At 45.8% G+C, this 14,971-nt stretch overlaps 1 protein-coding gene across 1 annotated transcript; it reads right to left on the reverse strand.

The window, feature by feature from the left end:
* Positions 1-5,396: 5,396 nt before the first annotated feature.
* LOC119461296 (uncharacterized) lies at positions 5,397-11,869 on the reverse strand. Its single transcript, XM_049672374.1, has 3 exons — positions 11,639-11,869; positions 9,319-10,300; positions 5,397-5,718 (listed from the first exon to the last, which is right to left on the reverse strand). The coding sequence occupies exons 1-3, from the start codon at positions 11,645-11,647 to the stop codon at positions 5,414-5,416; spliced, it is 1,296 nt and encodes a 431-aa protein (XP_049528331.1). The 5' UTR covers positions 11,648-11,869; the 3' UTR covers positions 5,397-5,413.
* Positions 11,870-14,971: the final 3,102 nt, after the last annotated feature.

Genomic DNA, 14,971 nt, shown 5'->3' on the forward strand with positions numbered 1-14,971 from the left:
TTTGGGTATTAATGTGTCCTGTCTTGTTTCGTTGGAATCAGTGCTGGTCCACCAAACTAGATGTTAGTACGATGCTAAAGGGCCACCGGGCACTGCCATCGAAGTGCAACCGACTTGTTACAGTTAAGCAGCTTTATATCATTTGTGCGCAGATGTATTATGCTAAAGAGAGTGATCCATATTAGCCCAACTACAATAGTTCTTGTTGGCCTAAATTTTTAGCGGTGGAGAACATCAGCTATTGTGCGTGATAACTAAAGTCCAGTTAATAACGTTTAATAGATATATCAGTACAACTGTCATAGTCGCTGAAATGGAGCGGGTTTGTCCTGGAAGTACATCCACTTAGACGGAATGCAAGCAAAAATACTTAAACTCTGACCGTGCGTGTCACTAGCACGAAAAGCCCCGACTGTTAATCAGTCGCAATCTGTGTGACTGTTTATAGACTTGGTACGCACTTTCATGCAGGCGTGCGACATGTGTCCTTCCTCTCACATTCTTTCTCTCTTGTTCCTTTATCATCTTCCCCTTGGCAGTGTATAGTAAACCAAACGAGCGTCTGGTTAATCTCCTTGCTTTTCCTCTCACCTCACTCTCTCCTTAACTAACACCAGCTGTGCGACATTCGTCCCCAAACTTCTTCCGTAATATACATTGTCACTCAACACGCCGCGTTCCTATAAAGACCAGCTAAAAGAAAGAAGAGTAGTGAAAATTCACCATATTTAGTTACTGAATAAGGATGAATATATCAAAGATGTTGCTAATCTCGGTATTCCTACTAAGCGATCCTACGTTTAGCATAAACAGGCTTCAAACCCGTAACTGGAACATCTCCTTCAATGCCGTTAATTAAAAGAATAAATTGGGCGCGATTTAATTGCGCGTGGTTTAATTCAGGCAATAATGTTTCATTCCCTGACCATCGCTGATGTCAGGCATCAATGTTAAACAGTAAATATAATGTTGTTTGGAATCCCCTGCATTTTACCATCGGATGCAGCCGTCGCCTGAAACAGGTAATATAAAAGCCTGCACAAGCAAAAGTTTAAGGCTCGTGGGACCAACCAGGGTGCTGCTCCGAGTAGTCACCGAGCACCAGTGAGCTAGTTTATTAATCGCCTCAGAAATCTTGGTGGGAGACGGCAGAATCAACATGGGTGGCGACGAAAAATGAGCCTGTTCGTCCAAGCAGCTAGGCCACCTTCTGGCTCTAATGTTCGGTCATCTATGTCTCCCGTGTGCGTACCGCTTCGGAGTTAGCCGATTAAGTTACGCGATACGCAGCCATCCGGCACGGCTCGTTCCGAACTCAAGGGCAGACGCGGGCCGCGTATCAGGATAGAGAGAGGCATGCTCTTTCATAATAAAGTGCCCGAGTTGAAAACGGCAAGAAAACTCTCAGGAAAGTGGGCGCGCCAGAAATTAATCGAAAGCGTTCGGAAAGTATGGGTAGGGTCTCCAGAGCACTAAAAGTGATCGCGATACCCGAGTGGAAAGAATCGGTAAGTGCAGGAAAATAAGCGTTCCTCGTGTCTTAGGTAATCCGTACGCCTCGTTGCCTTATCCATGGCCAGATCGCTTTAATGCTTCAAGCGGCCACCTTTGTCCATCGAGGCATGTCCTTTCAAGGACGCTAGCAAGGGCCTGTTGATGTTACTATAGTCCTTAGAAAGACTTGGAACCTTTAGGCTGTGGCTATATAGGGTGTGACAGCTAACGCTAGACATTCTGTTGTTTGTTTAAATCGTAGAACTTTTTTTTCGAATTAGCCAAGTAACTATTACACAAAATTATGCTGGTAGCGGAAGCGGACAGATAGCCAGACACCGAATTGGTCTGATCACCGTGTATTGTACCAGTTTTTATTTTTTAAAGCTTGGCTTATGTTACCTGGGATACTGCGTTTTATTATTGATGTCGCCGAGAGAGACAAAAATTACGCTGATTGATGGCTTCTTGGCATGAATTTATGCTTGTCGATTTGATCAATTCGTTGAAGCGCTATTATACTCCTATTTGACTATGATTCATGCGCTGCATGCAAGATGTATTTACACTGAAGCGCATCTAACAATGAGAAATGATGTGAGGGCTCTCCACATGACATAGAAATTGAGATTGGTGCTAATTTTTCAAACCCAACTGCTGTGGTGAAACATTAAGAACGTCTCATTTACATTGACACACAAAACAAAACACGCCTCTTCCTAGCTTCTTACTTTGTTTTACAAACTCAGTAGTGCTTTTAGCTTGTTCCCATGGTTACGAAGCGGATTAAGGTTCACGGCAAAGCAAAATCAACGTGGCCAGCAGTTTCGTCAAACCGGAAATGCACACGCGATAAATTTAATGACGCCATTTCTCAGCTCAATTCCTGTGCAACAACGCTAAACTGTTTTCGAGAAATCAATTAGAAATACTGCCAGATCTGCTCCATTGCTGAAGCGCCCTAAGCGTGGTGGGAAAGGGAAACGAATAAAAAGGCATTCCTGACCACTGTACATATTAACCCCTGTGTAGTCCCCTCTCTCTTAGCCCAATGCTAAGCGAAAAAAGAGAAAATGCAAAGCACGCTAGTTTCAATGAAACTTCGCAGCTTGAACCTGTCGGGAAATTTGTCTACATGCCATAGGTCGCCGTATGACTTCTCTGTCCAGATTTAGCCACAGCTCTGGCATATATCTAAAAGCATCTTTTATGAAGCTGCACCTGTGCACCTGCACCTGCACTGAAGCTGCACCTGTGGCCAGAAGCGTAAGCCCAATGTCGAATAATTTTATTTCACAATGTGTCCACCACTGTTGCGCTGTTCTTCGCGCGCATTTTTTTGAAGTTTTACAGCTCTGCTCGCGCAATAAATCAGCATGCGATGACCAAACTTTGTTTTAGAATGATTCAACCGTCCACCCTACCTTGTAGCACATTACACTTTGTGCGGGATAGGTGTGACGTAAAACGTGGGGTTAAAGCATCTCTATTGCGAGTTGGATGGAAATTCCAGATTGCTGGCCTCTGTCTTCGCTTCTGATGTTATCTACTACGTACGGAGCAACAGCAAGCATCGATAAGCTCTCAAGCCTTCTTATTTTGCTCCATTACAATCAAAGGCGCCCCTAGAACAAAAGCTTACTGAGTTGGTTCGTAGTGTATGTAACTTTATGCTTGTTTTGCCCATGTGTAAACCTACGTTACGTTGTTTTTAACTGCGAAAAATTGGAAGTTTGCCAGGAAATCAACTTCTTTGAGGTGCGCCGCCGTGTGATACTCATATCTTAGCGGGAGCAACAACTTCTGAAGGTACGTGGCACGTCATGCGAAAACAGTATTCGTGATCGTAATACATTAGTACCATGAAAATCAGAGGTACAAAAATGCGGCTCAAAACAAACTGCTCAAAAAGGATAAGAGCGAATCGGGCTATTTTGGAAAGTACGACGGCATTCGACAGACCTCGAACGCTCGGATCACGCATAAAATCTTGCCACCTGCTCGAGGTATACTTGTGCGAATTCTTAATGAAGCCTGCCCACGTGTTGTAGGGGCTGTTAACGCCGTTCACATAGTCACTTTTTTATTTTACATATTTTTGCAGTTCTGTCGAATTATTGCTCCTCAAATGATCATGCTCTAGAACTTTGGGGCTAGTTCTGGTGTTATTTTTTTTAAGCGAAAGGCTTCCGGGAAACAAATATTCTTGGCAGTAGGAACGCAGCACTTATATTCTCTTGCAGAGTGACTGAGTTAAAGAAATGGCGCTGAGATGTGAGAACGAGAAGAAAGAAGATGACACTGTGAATTAAAAACGATCATTTCGTTCAACCTTCGATTTGGTTATGTGCTAATGCACTAGGACTTCGCGAGTGGAGACTCCTGGACTAGTACGTATCGGATCACTAGATTTATATATTATCCACTGAAGCCAGGGTACACACTGAGTGTTTATGCAATATTACAGCATCAAAATGCGGTCTCAGCGACCGCAAGTGACATCCGACACGCCGTGGTTCAGCTAAATCCCTGTATTTCGCATCGTCCCATGGTTCTCGTCCCTGTTAGCTGAGAGCGAGAGCGGCAGAAAGAAACCAGAAAGGAGGGAAGGTTAGCGGAACGAGAAACCCGCTTTGCTACCTTACACAGGGAGATGAAGCATGGGGAAGTAGAAAGACAAGAGGAATATAGAGAAAGACAGAGAGAAAGATCCTGGGATCTGTCAATCGAGAGAATTAGCGCACCAATACTTACCTAGCTAATATAGCATCATTGTGTCTTGCCAGACCACTTGATTCGCCACAAATTTCGATCACTCATAACTACTTGCACACTTCTCGATGCTGCTATAACTTGCTGTGGAATTGACAAAACGAAGACGCCCCGCCATGGTTACTTAGTGGTTATGGCGTTGGGCTGCTAAGCACGAGGTCGCGGGATCGAATCCCGGCCACGGAGGCCGCATTTCGTTGGGGGCGAAATGCGAAAACACCCGTGTACTTAGATTTAGGTGCACGTTAAAGATGACTAGGTGGTCCAAAATATTACGGAGTCCTCTACTACGCGCGCCTCATAATCTGATCGTGGTTTTGGCACGTAAAACGCCATAATTTTTTTTAAACGAAGACACATCACATGTTTGGAATGACACACAGAAAGGTGGAATGACTCAATGTTGTTTCTTTTCTTTCTTTTTCTTTTTCCATTATCACATATTCATTCGAAATCATCCCCTATCATAGTCACACACAGGTTGTACTACGACGTTCGGAATTACATCCCTCTAATTATTTTTACATTTACTATAAATAAATCTGGTAATCTTTGCCTCTTCAAGCAGGAAGTACCTTAATGGAAAGAGCGATACATTTATTATAATAAAAAAGTTGTGAGGCCAACCTGAATCTAAGTTTTGATCGGCTACTCAGCATCAGTAAGAGAAATGGGAGTAAAAGAGAAAGAGGGGGAAAGTGCTGATGATGAGGGCGAAAGCGGTGGTGAATAAGCTTGAACAGCAAAAACTCTTCAGAGGTCTCAAATCCAGACCACTCTCTCGCAAGACTTTTTGAGAGCCTTTAGAACATCAAGGCGACGACAACGGTTCCGGCCAAGGTCCCAATAAAACCCTTTCAGACAAAGGTTCATTTATGAAATTGGGCAAACGTTCTGCCAGTGATTGTCATCGCACAGCATATCGCGGGCAGATGAATATGAAGTGTTTTGTTGTTGCGGGTCTCTGGCATTTCTCGCAGTTTGGACAACCAAAACGTCTTTAACTAACTACTTGGATTCCCTTTGCTTTAAGTTCTCTTTTTGTATTTTGCCCTCCATATTTGATGCGTGCTCAAAGAGGCATTCGAGGCTCTAAAACCGAAACAAGGACACGTTCACACGCGTACACATTCGTTTAGTTTATTGTTCATCCCTGTAGCCTCACGAGCGCTTTCACTGGTCTCTGAATGACACCCGTGGCGTAAGGCACAAACGGTCCGTGGGCCGGCACGAAGTATTCTAGCGCGTAGCGGCCTTCCTGTGCCGTTTGGTCCGGCTTCCGCTTCTCGAAGAGCGCGGGCGATGCCAGCAAGGGTTGGATGTAGGGCATTCCACGGTGGAAGTTGAGCACAGCCACGACACGTAGCGGAGGCGGGAGGACTCTCGGCTTTCGACGAGCAGCCACCGCTTGCACAGGGCTGGCGCCTTTCCGGTTTTTGCCGACAGATGTCGCTGAAAGAGCCAACGCGGACACGTACCCGTTGCAAATACTTCCTCGGCGTCGCGAGCGGGAGCCCTTACTGCATAGAGGTTCGCTAACCTCGGTCTGTGAGTGGACAGTGAAGCGACCATTGTATGCTTTCGCAAGGCATTCGGTTGCAGCTGATATATGACGACTCGTGTTGCAAAGCTAGACTTGGTTACTAATGAAGGCACGCTTTCCAAAAGTGATTTAGACTTAGGTGTTGCTGCCTGGCGTTCATGAAAAAGTACAGATATTTCAGTGACATGAGTCGGTGAATCCCGGCCCCATCTCATACGGAAGCGACGACGACGATGACGATGATGACAATGATTTATTGGCATCCCGTTTGAAACGGGACGGGGACAAATCGTCCCCTAGCCAGCTGGGAGCGGAAACCCCGGCCTGGTGTCTTGGAAAAGAACTAAATGGCAGTTCAGCCACCACCCGCTGTTTATGGACAAATTTTGCTCGCACTGTCCTGGTGATTCCATTGTGAACAAGGGACCCGTAGGGATCCCGAAACGTCATTTTATTTTCATTTTGACCTGGGTCGGTGACCTGCTTCACAAATAACTATGCTTTTACCTGACCAGACGGTATTCCGTCGAACTCTTGACTACATTGTCCTGGAGGGGCTGCCGCTATTTTGAACACTCAGGATTCTAAACAAAAGCAGCTATAAGCTCCATATTTACATGGGAACGTGACAGCAAATATAGTGGGGTTTGGCAGTCACAACAGGTCCAGGCCTATTTATGTTTCACCGTAACTTCCTCTGTGTTGCCCCTATTTTGTATGCGCATGTATTTTAGAGCAAATGCATGTCGTTTCGCTTTTCTTTGTCTAATGACTGCTTCATTTGCCGCCAGTAAGCGAACGAATAAAGATTTCTTACATCGGTTCTCAACTGAGTAAGAGAAAAAAAAAACATTACTGATTTAGGCCTTCTCGTACGTATGCCGGTATATCCTCGTAAGACCCCTTGTGCAATACATTGCACGTTGCCTTCAATTTTTTTTAGAAATTCACTCGGGGGTGATTACGCAAAATATTCATTCTTGGTATGACGTACGGTGCACGTGTAACTTTAAAGAAGTGCTTAACTCATATTCTTGCCGTCCGCTTTCGAGAAATTGGACACTAAGTTGATCTATACCCTTGTGTCGTCCCAGACGGCCGAAAGCAAGCTTGAGGTGTGTTTCTAAATCACTGAGATTGCGTAAAATTACCGGGCGCGGCAGCAACGTGGCAATGTACTACACGTAGTTCCATCTTCATCTCTGCGTTTAAGCAATGAAGTGCAGTTTGTACCAGAGCAAAGATGAAGAGATGACGGTGATATATTGTGGAGACATGGTGATGCAGCTTTTGGCATTTAGCCGTGGTATTTAGATTTTTAAAATTGTTTTTTTTTATTTTATAACATAACAGTAAACAATAAAAACCACCTTGAAGAGCGATTATGTCCCATAGTACTGTTCGGGTCTCAGGAGAATATATAAGGCCAAGCTCTCTATTTCCATGGTGTCTTCATTTATCTGAACGCGTGCGAGCGCCCACAGCGTTCAGTCTGTTCATGTAAATCACTGCACGGTTAAAGAGAGGGTGTCGCTATTTTTGTTCACATTCCATGTCTAAACATACGTGCCCGTGGCAAAAAGCTCCATCGAGAGTTGGAAGAACTCACAGCTTTCAACTCGAATTTGAACTCTTACACAGAAGATTTCAAACCTTATTGTCGGAAAACTCGCTACCTTCAGTAGGTGGTCATTCAATTATTGTTTAAGTTAGAACTTTTCTTTACTATCCATTCCAATTGCTTATCTTTATTGGAAATGACCTAGAAGAAATGAATCAGCTGATCAGAATTTTTTCGCAAGTACTTTGGACTGAATCAAATCGCTGACGACCATTGCAATATCTTGTCAGAGTTGCACGCGTCACTGCTTGGATCATCTTTGCCGTCCAAACATGATAAAAGTGAATAAAATGTAATCTCGACAAGTGACGCCTTAGTTCTATCAGCAGGCAACACTGATGAACAATATGATAGGTGATACTTGTTTTTCTTCATATATCTTTAGACACTAACGCGTTTCATTACTAGGTACAATGAATGATTCAATTATACCTACTTTCAGCGCTGCACTAAATGATGGTAACATCTGTGTTCAGCTTTCTTGTGCTGATCTCTCACCTTTGTTTCACCACTTCTGGCTTCTTTCCATTTTTCTTTGATTATGCAGTTTAGAAACAGTGTCAAAATATTGATCATTGTTATACGGAAGTTCAAGATGTATTAACATTCCGATATTTTTGGGAACGTCAAAGGGCCGTCAGTGAAATATGAAGCCTCATGCCTTGTCCTATTGAGTAGAAGTATTCATATAGTTTTTCTAACATATTTAAGCACATTGGGAAACTAAGAAGTCTTACTGAAATCCATTCCAGGGTTGTTGAATTAACAGCCTCATTTACTTTTTCACGATAGATTACTGACGAGCAACTTACTCTAGGATAAACGTGTCTCCAAAGATGTTCTAGTATAATTTTTTCCTATACTAATGTTGACATCATCATACCAGAGGTATAACATTATAATTTTGCAGCCTTCTTGCGCAGTACTCAGTGGTAAAAGGACATTGGAAGCAAAAAATCTAATTGGCAGCTTGTGTGTTTACCTAGCCAGATTTGCTTGAGGAATGCGAAAATGCACAAAATAGGAGACGGCGGTGCACATTGTTACAGCGCCAGTAAGGTTTCTCGCTAATTCTTCTGCCAGCTTTCTACAAAAAGTAGATAAAGACCACTGAGCGTTAGTATTATTTGCGCATCGAATAAAGCTTGCGAAAAGTATTTACCCATTCCGAGTAAACTAGAAGTACGTTTCAAAGAAAGACATTTGCGTTCTCTTTGACCACTCGACCATCCATCCCTCAGGGGAGTACAGTGCTAAAAACGAGGCCATTCAGAAAAAGAAAATTAAGTAAAGACGTACAGATTTCTAACTCGAAGAAACATTAGCTAATCGAAAAGTCTTGCATTAGTGCATGTCCAGCAGACCTTCTTCCCTTAAGATCCGACCTTACATATGTTCACGATCTAAGTGTTGTGTACTAAGGTTGGCTTTAAGATGGCACCTTTAGCAGATTCATTTCGGGAAGAAATTTGTGCTTCACACAAGACTGCTTCCTCAAGAGGGACACAGGGATTTGGGCACGACGTTAGGAAAGGAGGAACGGGTCTGAGGTGGGGTTAGGAACGGGTTTAGATTTGGGTGATGGACACTGAAATGATTGGAAAAAACAAAAAGTTGGCTTCAACTCCGATTTTATTCTAGTCGTTTTCGTAATGCCCGACGCGGAGTTCCGAGCCTAAATATCACTGGGAGGGCCTTCGGCATTTCAGGTACACACATACCCGCTTTTGGTCAAACCTGCAGACCTTCTAGACTTACAAGATGCCCATGCGGGACGAACAACGTCCGCGTACGCTCATACGGTGAAAACCAGTCTCGACACTCGCAGCCTGCGCAAGTCCGAAGCGTACGAACCATTAGAATACCGGCTATCGAACGACCGTACCACCTTTTTTCGGCAACAGCAGACGCGCCGGAGCGGGTTCGTCAACTGACGGGGCCGTTGAAGCTTGTTCGGTTGTCGGGGCTCCGTCTTCCTCGCTAGACTTTTCATCCTCGGGCTTTGGATCCTCCCTCTCTTGTTTAGGTTCTTCTGCCTTCGGCTCCTCTGTTGCTGGCTGTTCCGGCGCCGGCTCTTCAGGCTTTGGCTCCTCCGGGGCCGGTTCCTCCGGCTTTGGCTCTTCGGGTGCCGGCGCTTCTGGCTTTGGCTCTTCCGGTGCCGGCTCTTCCGGCTTTGGCTCTTCCGGTGCCGGCTCTTCTGGCTTTGGTGCTTCCGTTGTTGGCTCTTCTGGCTTTGGTGCTTCCGTTGTTGGCTCCTCTGGTTTTGGTGCTTCCGGTTTGGGCTCCTCCGGCTTCGGTGCCCCGTCTGGTACGCCCATCCTGGGCGTTTCGCCATCAGGCATGGGACCCTCGTCTCCTCGGCCGCCTTCGTCTGGTGTCGGTACCGGCCCGCCGTTATCGTTGGTACCTCGACCGCCCCCGGCATTGCAAAGTGTGCACTCGGGGCCCGATGGAATCGGAGTGCCACCTGGGTGCGGCGCTCCATCCGGCCTCGGAGGCGGGATGCTGATTCCTGGTCCGCTATCTGGAATCACGCCCGGAACTCCGGGAAAATGCGGCGGATAAATGGGTACGTTGCCCGGGTGTTGGCCGGGTAACGGATGGTGGCCGGGATGGTGGCCGGGATGGTGGCCGGGATGGTGGCCGGGTACCGAACCCGGCACAGAGGGCTTTCCAGCAGGATGAGGCGCGTGAGCTATCACGAATACCGGCGTTTGCACGACGTGTGGATGTCCGAATGGTATGTGGCCGACGTAGGCCGGGTAAGGAACGAACACTTTGCCAGGAACCACATGAGAATAAGGGTTCACGTGCTGAATGATGTAGGCTTGCGCCGCTGACATCACGGCCAATAGGACAGCAATTGCGCACTGGAAAGAAAAATAACTGCAATGAAGTTTCACAGATCACCAGCAATTAAAATATAGAATCTTGTCTGCATCTGACAACCCAAAAGCGATCATAACGTTAGCGTTAAAAACCAAGTAAGCGCGTTTATAAACGTAGAAAAAGAGAAAAAGTGACAGTGCGGCAATACCGTCGTGATGTGGGAGGAAAAACAACATTGACGGACTGAAACAAATTTCGCAGAAACACGGCTATGGTTAAAAAACGAATGTGCAAAATCATGCAACGGCTCAGCAAAATGACATTTTCTTCTTCTCGCTTCTTCCTCAAAATTTTCACGTATCAAGTCAATTGTTTTACTAGTAAGGCCACTCACACCACTGCAGCCCCTCACAGGAGAAGGACCAGCCCGTCTAGAAAAATAAACCGTCTTTATGGCCTAAATACGCTAAATGAATTTTTAGCATTTGTATGTCTACAACGCGCGACCATTCCCCTCAATCGTTGCCATCAGATGTTTTCTGATAGTTGAAAGAATACAAAAAGGTTTCGCGGAAAGCATCAGAGCGTTAGCTAACTTGCTCAAACTCTTCGTTGTTTTACCGCCAGCTTGGCGTTCAGTAACAATGTGATTGCCAGAGGCAGGTAACCCATGATTTTCCGCAATCTACACCAAAAAAAAAAAAAAGTGTTGAGTGTCTGCGATAAAAGTACAACAGCATAACGGAGACTCGCGTTGTTCACCGTCAGACAGGAGGCCTACCATGAAGTGTAAAACGTATACCTGAGGTATGCACCATGGCCAAAATAAAAAAAAGCTAATCACTTCATTTATATGCAATAGTACCTGAGAAAAAGAATTTCATGCCAACACAATGACCATTTCCAGGATGTGGTACTTGCATGAAGGCGCGTTGGGCATCAGCTTGCGCTGTTTACAAGATGCTAACGACAACAGCCTGCTTTTACGCAAGTGCAAACACGGGTAGGATCTTCAGAGCAATACATGATGGCCTATATCGTTGCATTCCTATTTGCAAGCACAATCAGGGTAAATCGCGCTAAGAAGGGTGGACGAGCATAGCGGGCTTGCCTGAGCTACTGCTCATCGCTCTGACGCAAACTTTCAAGACAACAGTGGACACTCTGTCGTTTGTATCGAAACCTGACAAACATGGCTTGAATGCCAATGCGCCTTCTGCAAGTTCGTACTAATCGTGGGGTTCAAAGATGATACTGTTTTCTTTACTTTTGCCGCACGCACAATTCCAGCTCTGGTACACTCAAACCTGATTAATAGCGCGGTAGGGCGCGGCTGCGATGCGACACTCCTCAAAGGCATAGATTGAACGCACTCTCACCTTGTCCATGGCAGCTGACGATGTCTCGCAACACGACGGTGAGCGACGAGTGTAAGACGAGATGCCTTGTGAGAAAGATGTCGCCAACTGTCGTCGAGAGCCAGGAAACCTGGCGCTGAATACTCCTCGCGAACAGGCGCACCACGTGTAACACACACACCGCCGGAAGAAGAAAAGAAGTATCAACCAATTTTCCCCCCGGACGGAGCCTCGCCTCGCGATATTTATAAGGTGTACGTGTGAGGGAGATCTCTCCGGCCGCGGGAGGGGGGCGCGGCTACGGCACGAACGCCGACACGCACGTGGCTTTTTTTTTTCCTTCTTTTTTCTTGTCTCTCTTGCTCACGTTTGTTTGTTAGCTTCGTTCCGCTACCTGTGTTTTCCCCCCTCCGCCAGTGCTCGTTAGCGAAGCCCCGTAACGAAGACTAAGAACTTAAGCTTCTCGCCGACATTCTCCCAAGCAGTGCGTTCGCAAGGTCATCTTTTCTAGAGCTGGGCCAATGCGTTAACCTGCGACATAGGCACACGGCCACTCATGCAAAGAAACGTGCTCACTCTGTGTCCCCCTCGCGATTCGGCCACTCCCTCTCCCACGGTCACGTTCTTTATTTCTTCTAATTCACAAATGCTGGGTTAATTCCCGGAAAAAAAAAAACATGCAGGAAAAGAAAAAGCTAGTGGGAACGATGGGGGTGATTATACGCAAACAGACTGGCTTTCCCCTTCCTTGCGACGATGTAGCCAATGAGTGCGTTTGATTACCGTCCCTCGCCCACACCTGGCGGCCTCCTCACGGCTGGCCCCAGATACGTCACGTATATCGACGTAGTTCAATTGCCCGCAGACCGTCCGTCCGCGTATTTCGCAAGCTCATAGCCAAACTCTACGGCCAGCTGTAATCCGTCGATCTGACGGCACGGTATGTAGTGCTAATCGGGGTCGTGTAGCTAGGTTACGTTATTACGGCTCGCTGCGTTAACAGTGTGTAACCTATGCGGGTTTAACCCCGCACCCAGAATGCCCGTTCGTGACTCCGCTTGACCGACGAGACGAGAGCAGGAAAACCACGCTTAGCTAGCGCCGCACGCGTGCCAAAGAGCGATTGCTTGCCATTCATTTATGCGGCGATAAAATATAACTCTCGGCCTTTAATCTTCTTCGTGGTCTCGCGAGGAGTGTGTGCCAGCAACATTCCAGAAATTAACGCCTAGACGACGAAGGTACATCGCAATGAAATTGCGTCACTGGTGTGGTTAAGAGCGAGCTTGTCTTGGTGCATCATTTCAGCGGGGACATTTCAAGCGTTAACTTCCTTTGTATCGCGGATATCTCTCTTCCCGCTTAACCACCTTGGACGTTGCCCAACCACACCTCCTTTTTAAGCTTGAGTACCACCTCCTGTTTATTGTCGAACAAAGGTAAATTTTTCTACTGCTGTTTTCGTTCTTTAGATTAGTTCCACTCGACAGAGGCGCTTAATTGTGCCTGAGGTTAGCGATGAAGGCGAAGGGGCAGAAAGGTACAATTACCGACGAATGCAAAGGCGAAGGACAATCCACAGTCACACACGTCATGATAATAGGTGAGACTACTATTGCATATTCAAGTGAAACTTGTTCAGCTTCACAGCCTTTAGTGAAAAAGTGCTTTCATCCGTACTCTTTACTATTAGCACCGGGGGCAAATCATCATAGCAAAGCAATTCGCATATTGCAGTGAAAGTAAGCAAGATAAGTGTGGCAAAAATGATTGTCTCAGTTTAACTAGTGCTCAAGTAACCCTGACATGGTATAGCTTTTCTTTCACTGAACAACAAGATTTATAGCTATACAGATATCATCTCTAACCGGAGGATGTCATTAGAGCCGATGAGAAAAAGCAAACACACGCACACACACACACGCACACACAAAACAAATCAAGAATTACTGCACTGTCGTGACTTGTGAATTTTTTCATGTTTACCGATCTCTGAAGGCTAAGCTTCAGATCTCACGCTGGCCTCGTCCACAGTTCTCCCAAAAGCTGCCAATCGCTGCTTAACTGTTCAATAAATAAACTTAAGAACCTGTGTTAATTGTCGCAGGACGAACATTTTGGCAACCTTGCGCTGCAGCCAGTTTCATTTCCGTAGCATCTAATACATTTGCTCCTCGATTTAAGCGTCCCTCTCACCCTGGAAGGTGCCCCGCCCGTGCAATTGACCGACTTGGAAGTCTCGATGAGCTGTATCAACGCTTATTACTGAGGCAATCGATTATGTTAAGAGTGCACGCTCTGATAGGCCTGCGCCTATAGAATGCACCACGTGCACATTTCTACGCACATATCGTACGTGCCCAGTTATAAGCATCATGTCCACTACTTGTGGCTGCGGGCATGGTCTGCCACTGTAATGACGTATCGAACCGAGTGGAGACGGCGGGAGGGTAAAATTGGGAATATATGAGTGTGTGCTGATGCTTTTCGGCATTAGGACGTTGTTTCTTTTCCTTTTCTTACTGCATGTATATATGTTTTTATATTGTTGTTTCTGCTACGCGAAAAGGCGTAGTCACCACTATAGGGTAACTACTTCTCTTTCATTTATTTTCACTTCAAGGAAAAAAAAGGCACGCAATGTTGAGTGGATTCCAGGACACGCAGACGCTGCGGCCAACAGAGACTTCCGTTGTGCTACGCGCACGTTGCTGAATTACAGCTCAATCGCCTGTGCAAACAAAACCGCGTTTGTAGGCCGAGCGAGCTTTGTATAGGTGAATAACCTTTCTTGGAGACTTGAATTCGATGGTCTGTTGAGCATGCTGTATGTGAGATTTTAATCGACGTTCCGGTTTCCTTTAATCGTTTAGGAAAACAAAAACAAAAAAAAAAACAAAGGCATAGGATCACCGTGAGTGCCGTCGAGTTGTGCTTTTGGTCCTCGTCCTTTGTGCGCTTGTTTATAGCTTGCATAGCGGAACACTAACAAAATAGCGTGCTAATAGCGAGGGTTAGGGTTCCTGTAAACTCAATTGCTTTCAAAGAGAAAGGAACCGTCCTCAACTGAACGAACTACTCGACTTTGCGCACTCAAAGCTTCAAAGGGTGCATGGCGAAAGCTAGACGCTTAAACGACGAAGCAAGGTTCCGAACGTCAGAGACCAAAATAAATGTCTTTTTCTGATGTTATTTCATTTCAATAGAAGTGAATCAATCATGCAAACAGAGCTAAACACCTCTCATTTCTCGAAGCGTGCTTTTTTAATGTTCAATCTACTCTTGGCAGCATAAATGTTGGCGTGTGTTTCGACAGCCGTGCGCTCCTCTGGATCTTCGATCTGAAATGCGAAC

This window comes from Dermacentor silvarum, chromosome 8, assembly GCF_013339745.2.
Source record: "Dermacentor silvarum isolate Dsil-2018 chromosome 8, BIME_Dsil_1.4, whole genome shotgun sequence".
In the NCBI taxonomy this organism is placed as follows: Eukaryota; Metazoa; Arthropoda; class Arachnida; order Ixodida; family Ixodidae; genus Dermacentor; species Dermacentor silvarum.

What these genes read in the sequence shown, in the direction of transcription:
- LOC119461296 (XM_049672374.1), bottom strand. An exon ending in TCTGCTGTTGCCGAAAAAAG is followed by an intron (nt 5,719 to 9,318) that starts GTGGTACGGTCG and finishes TGGCTCTTTCAG; the next exon opens with CGACATCTGTCGGCAAAAAC.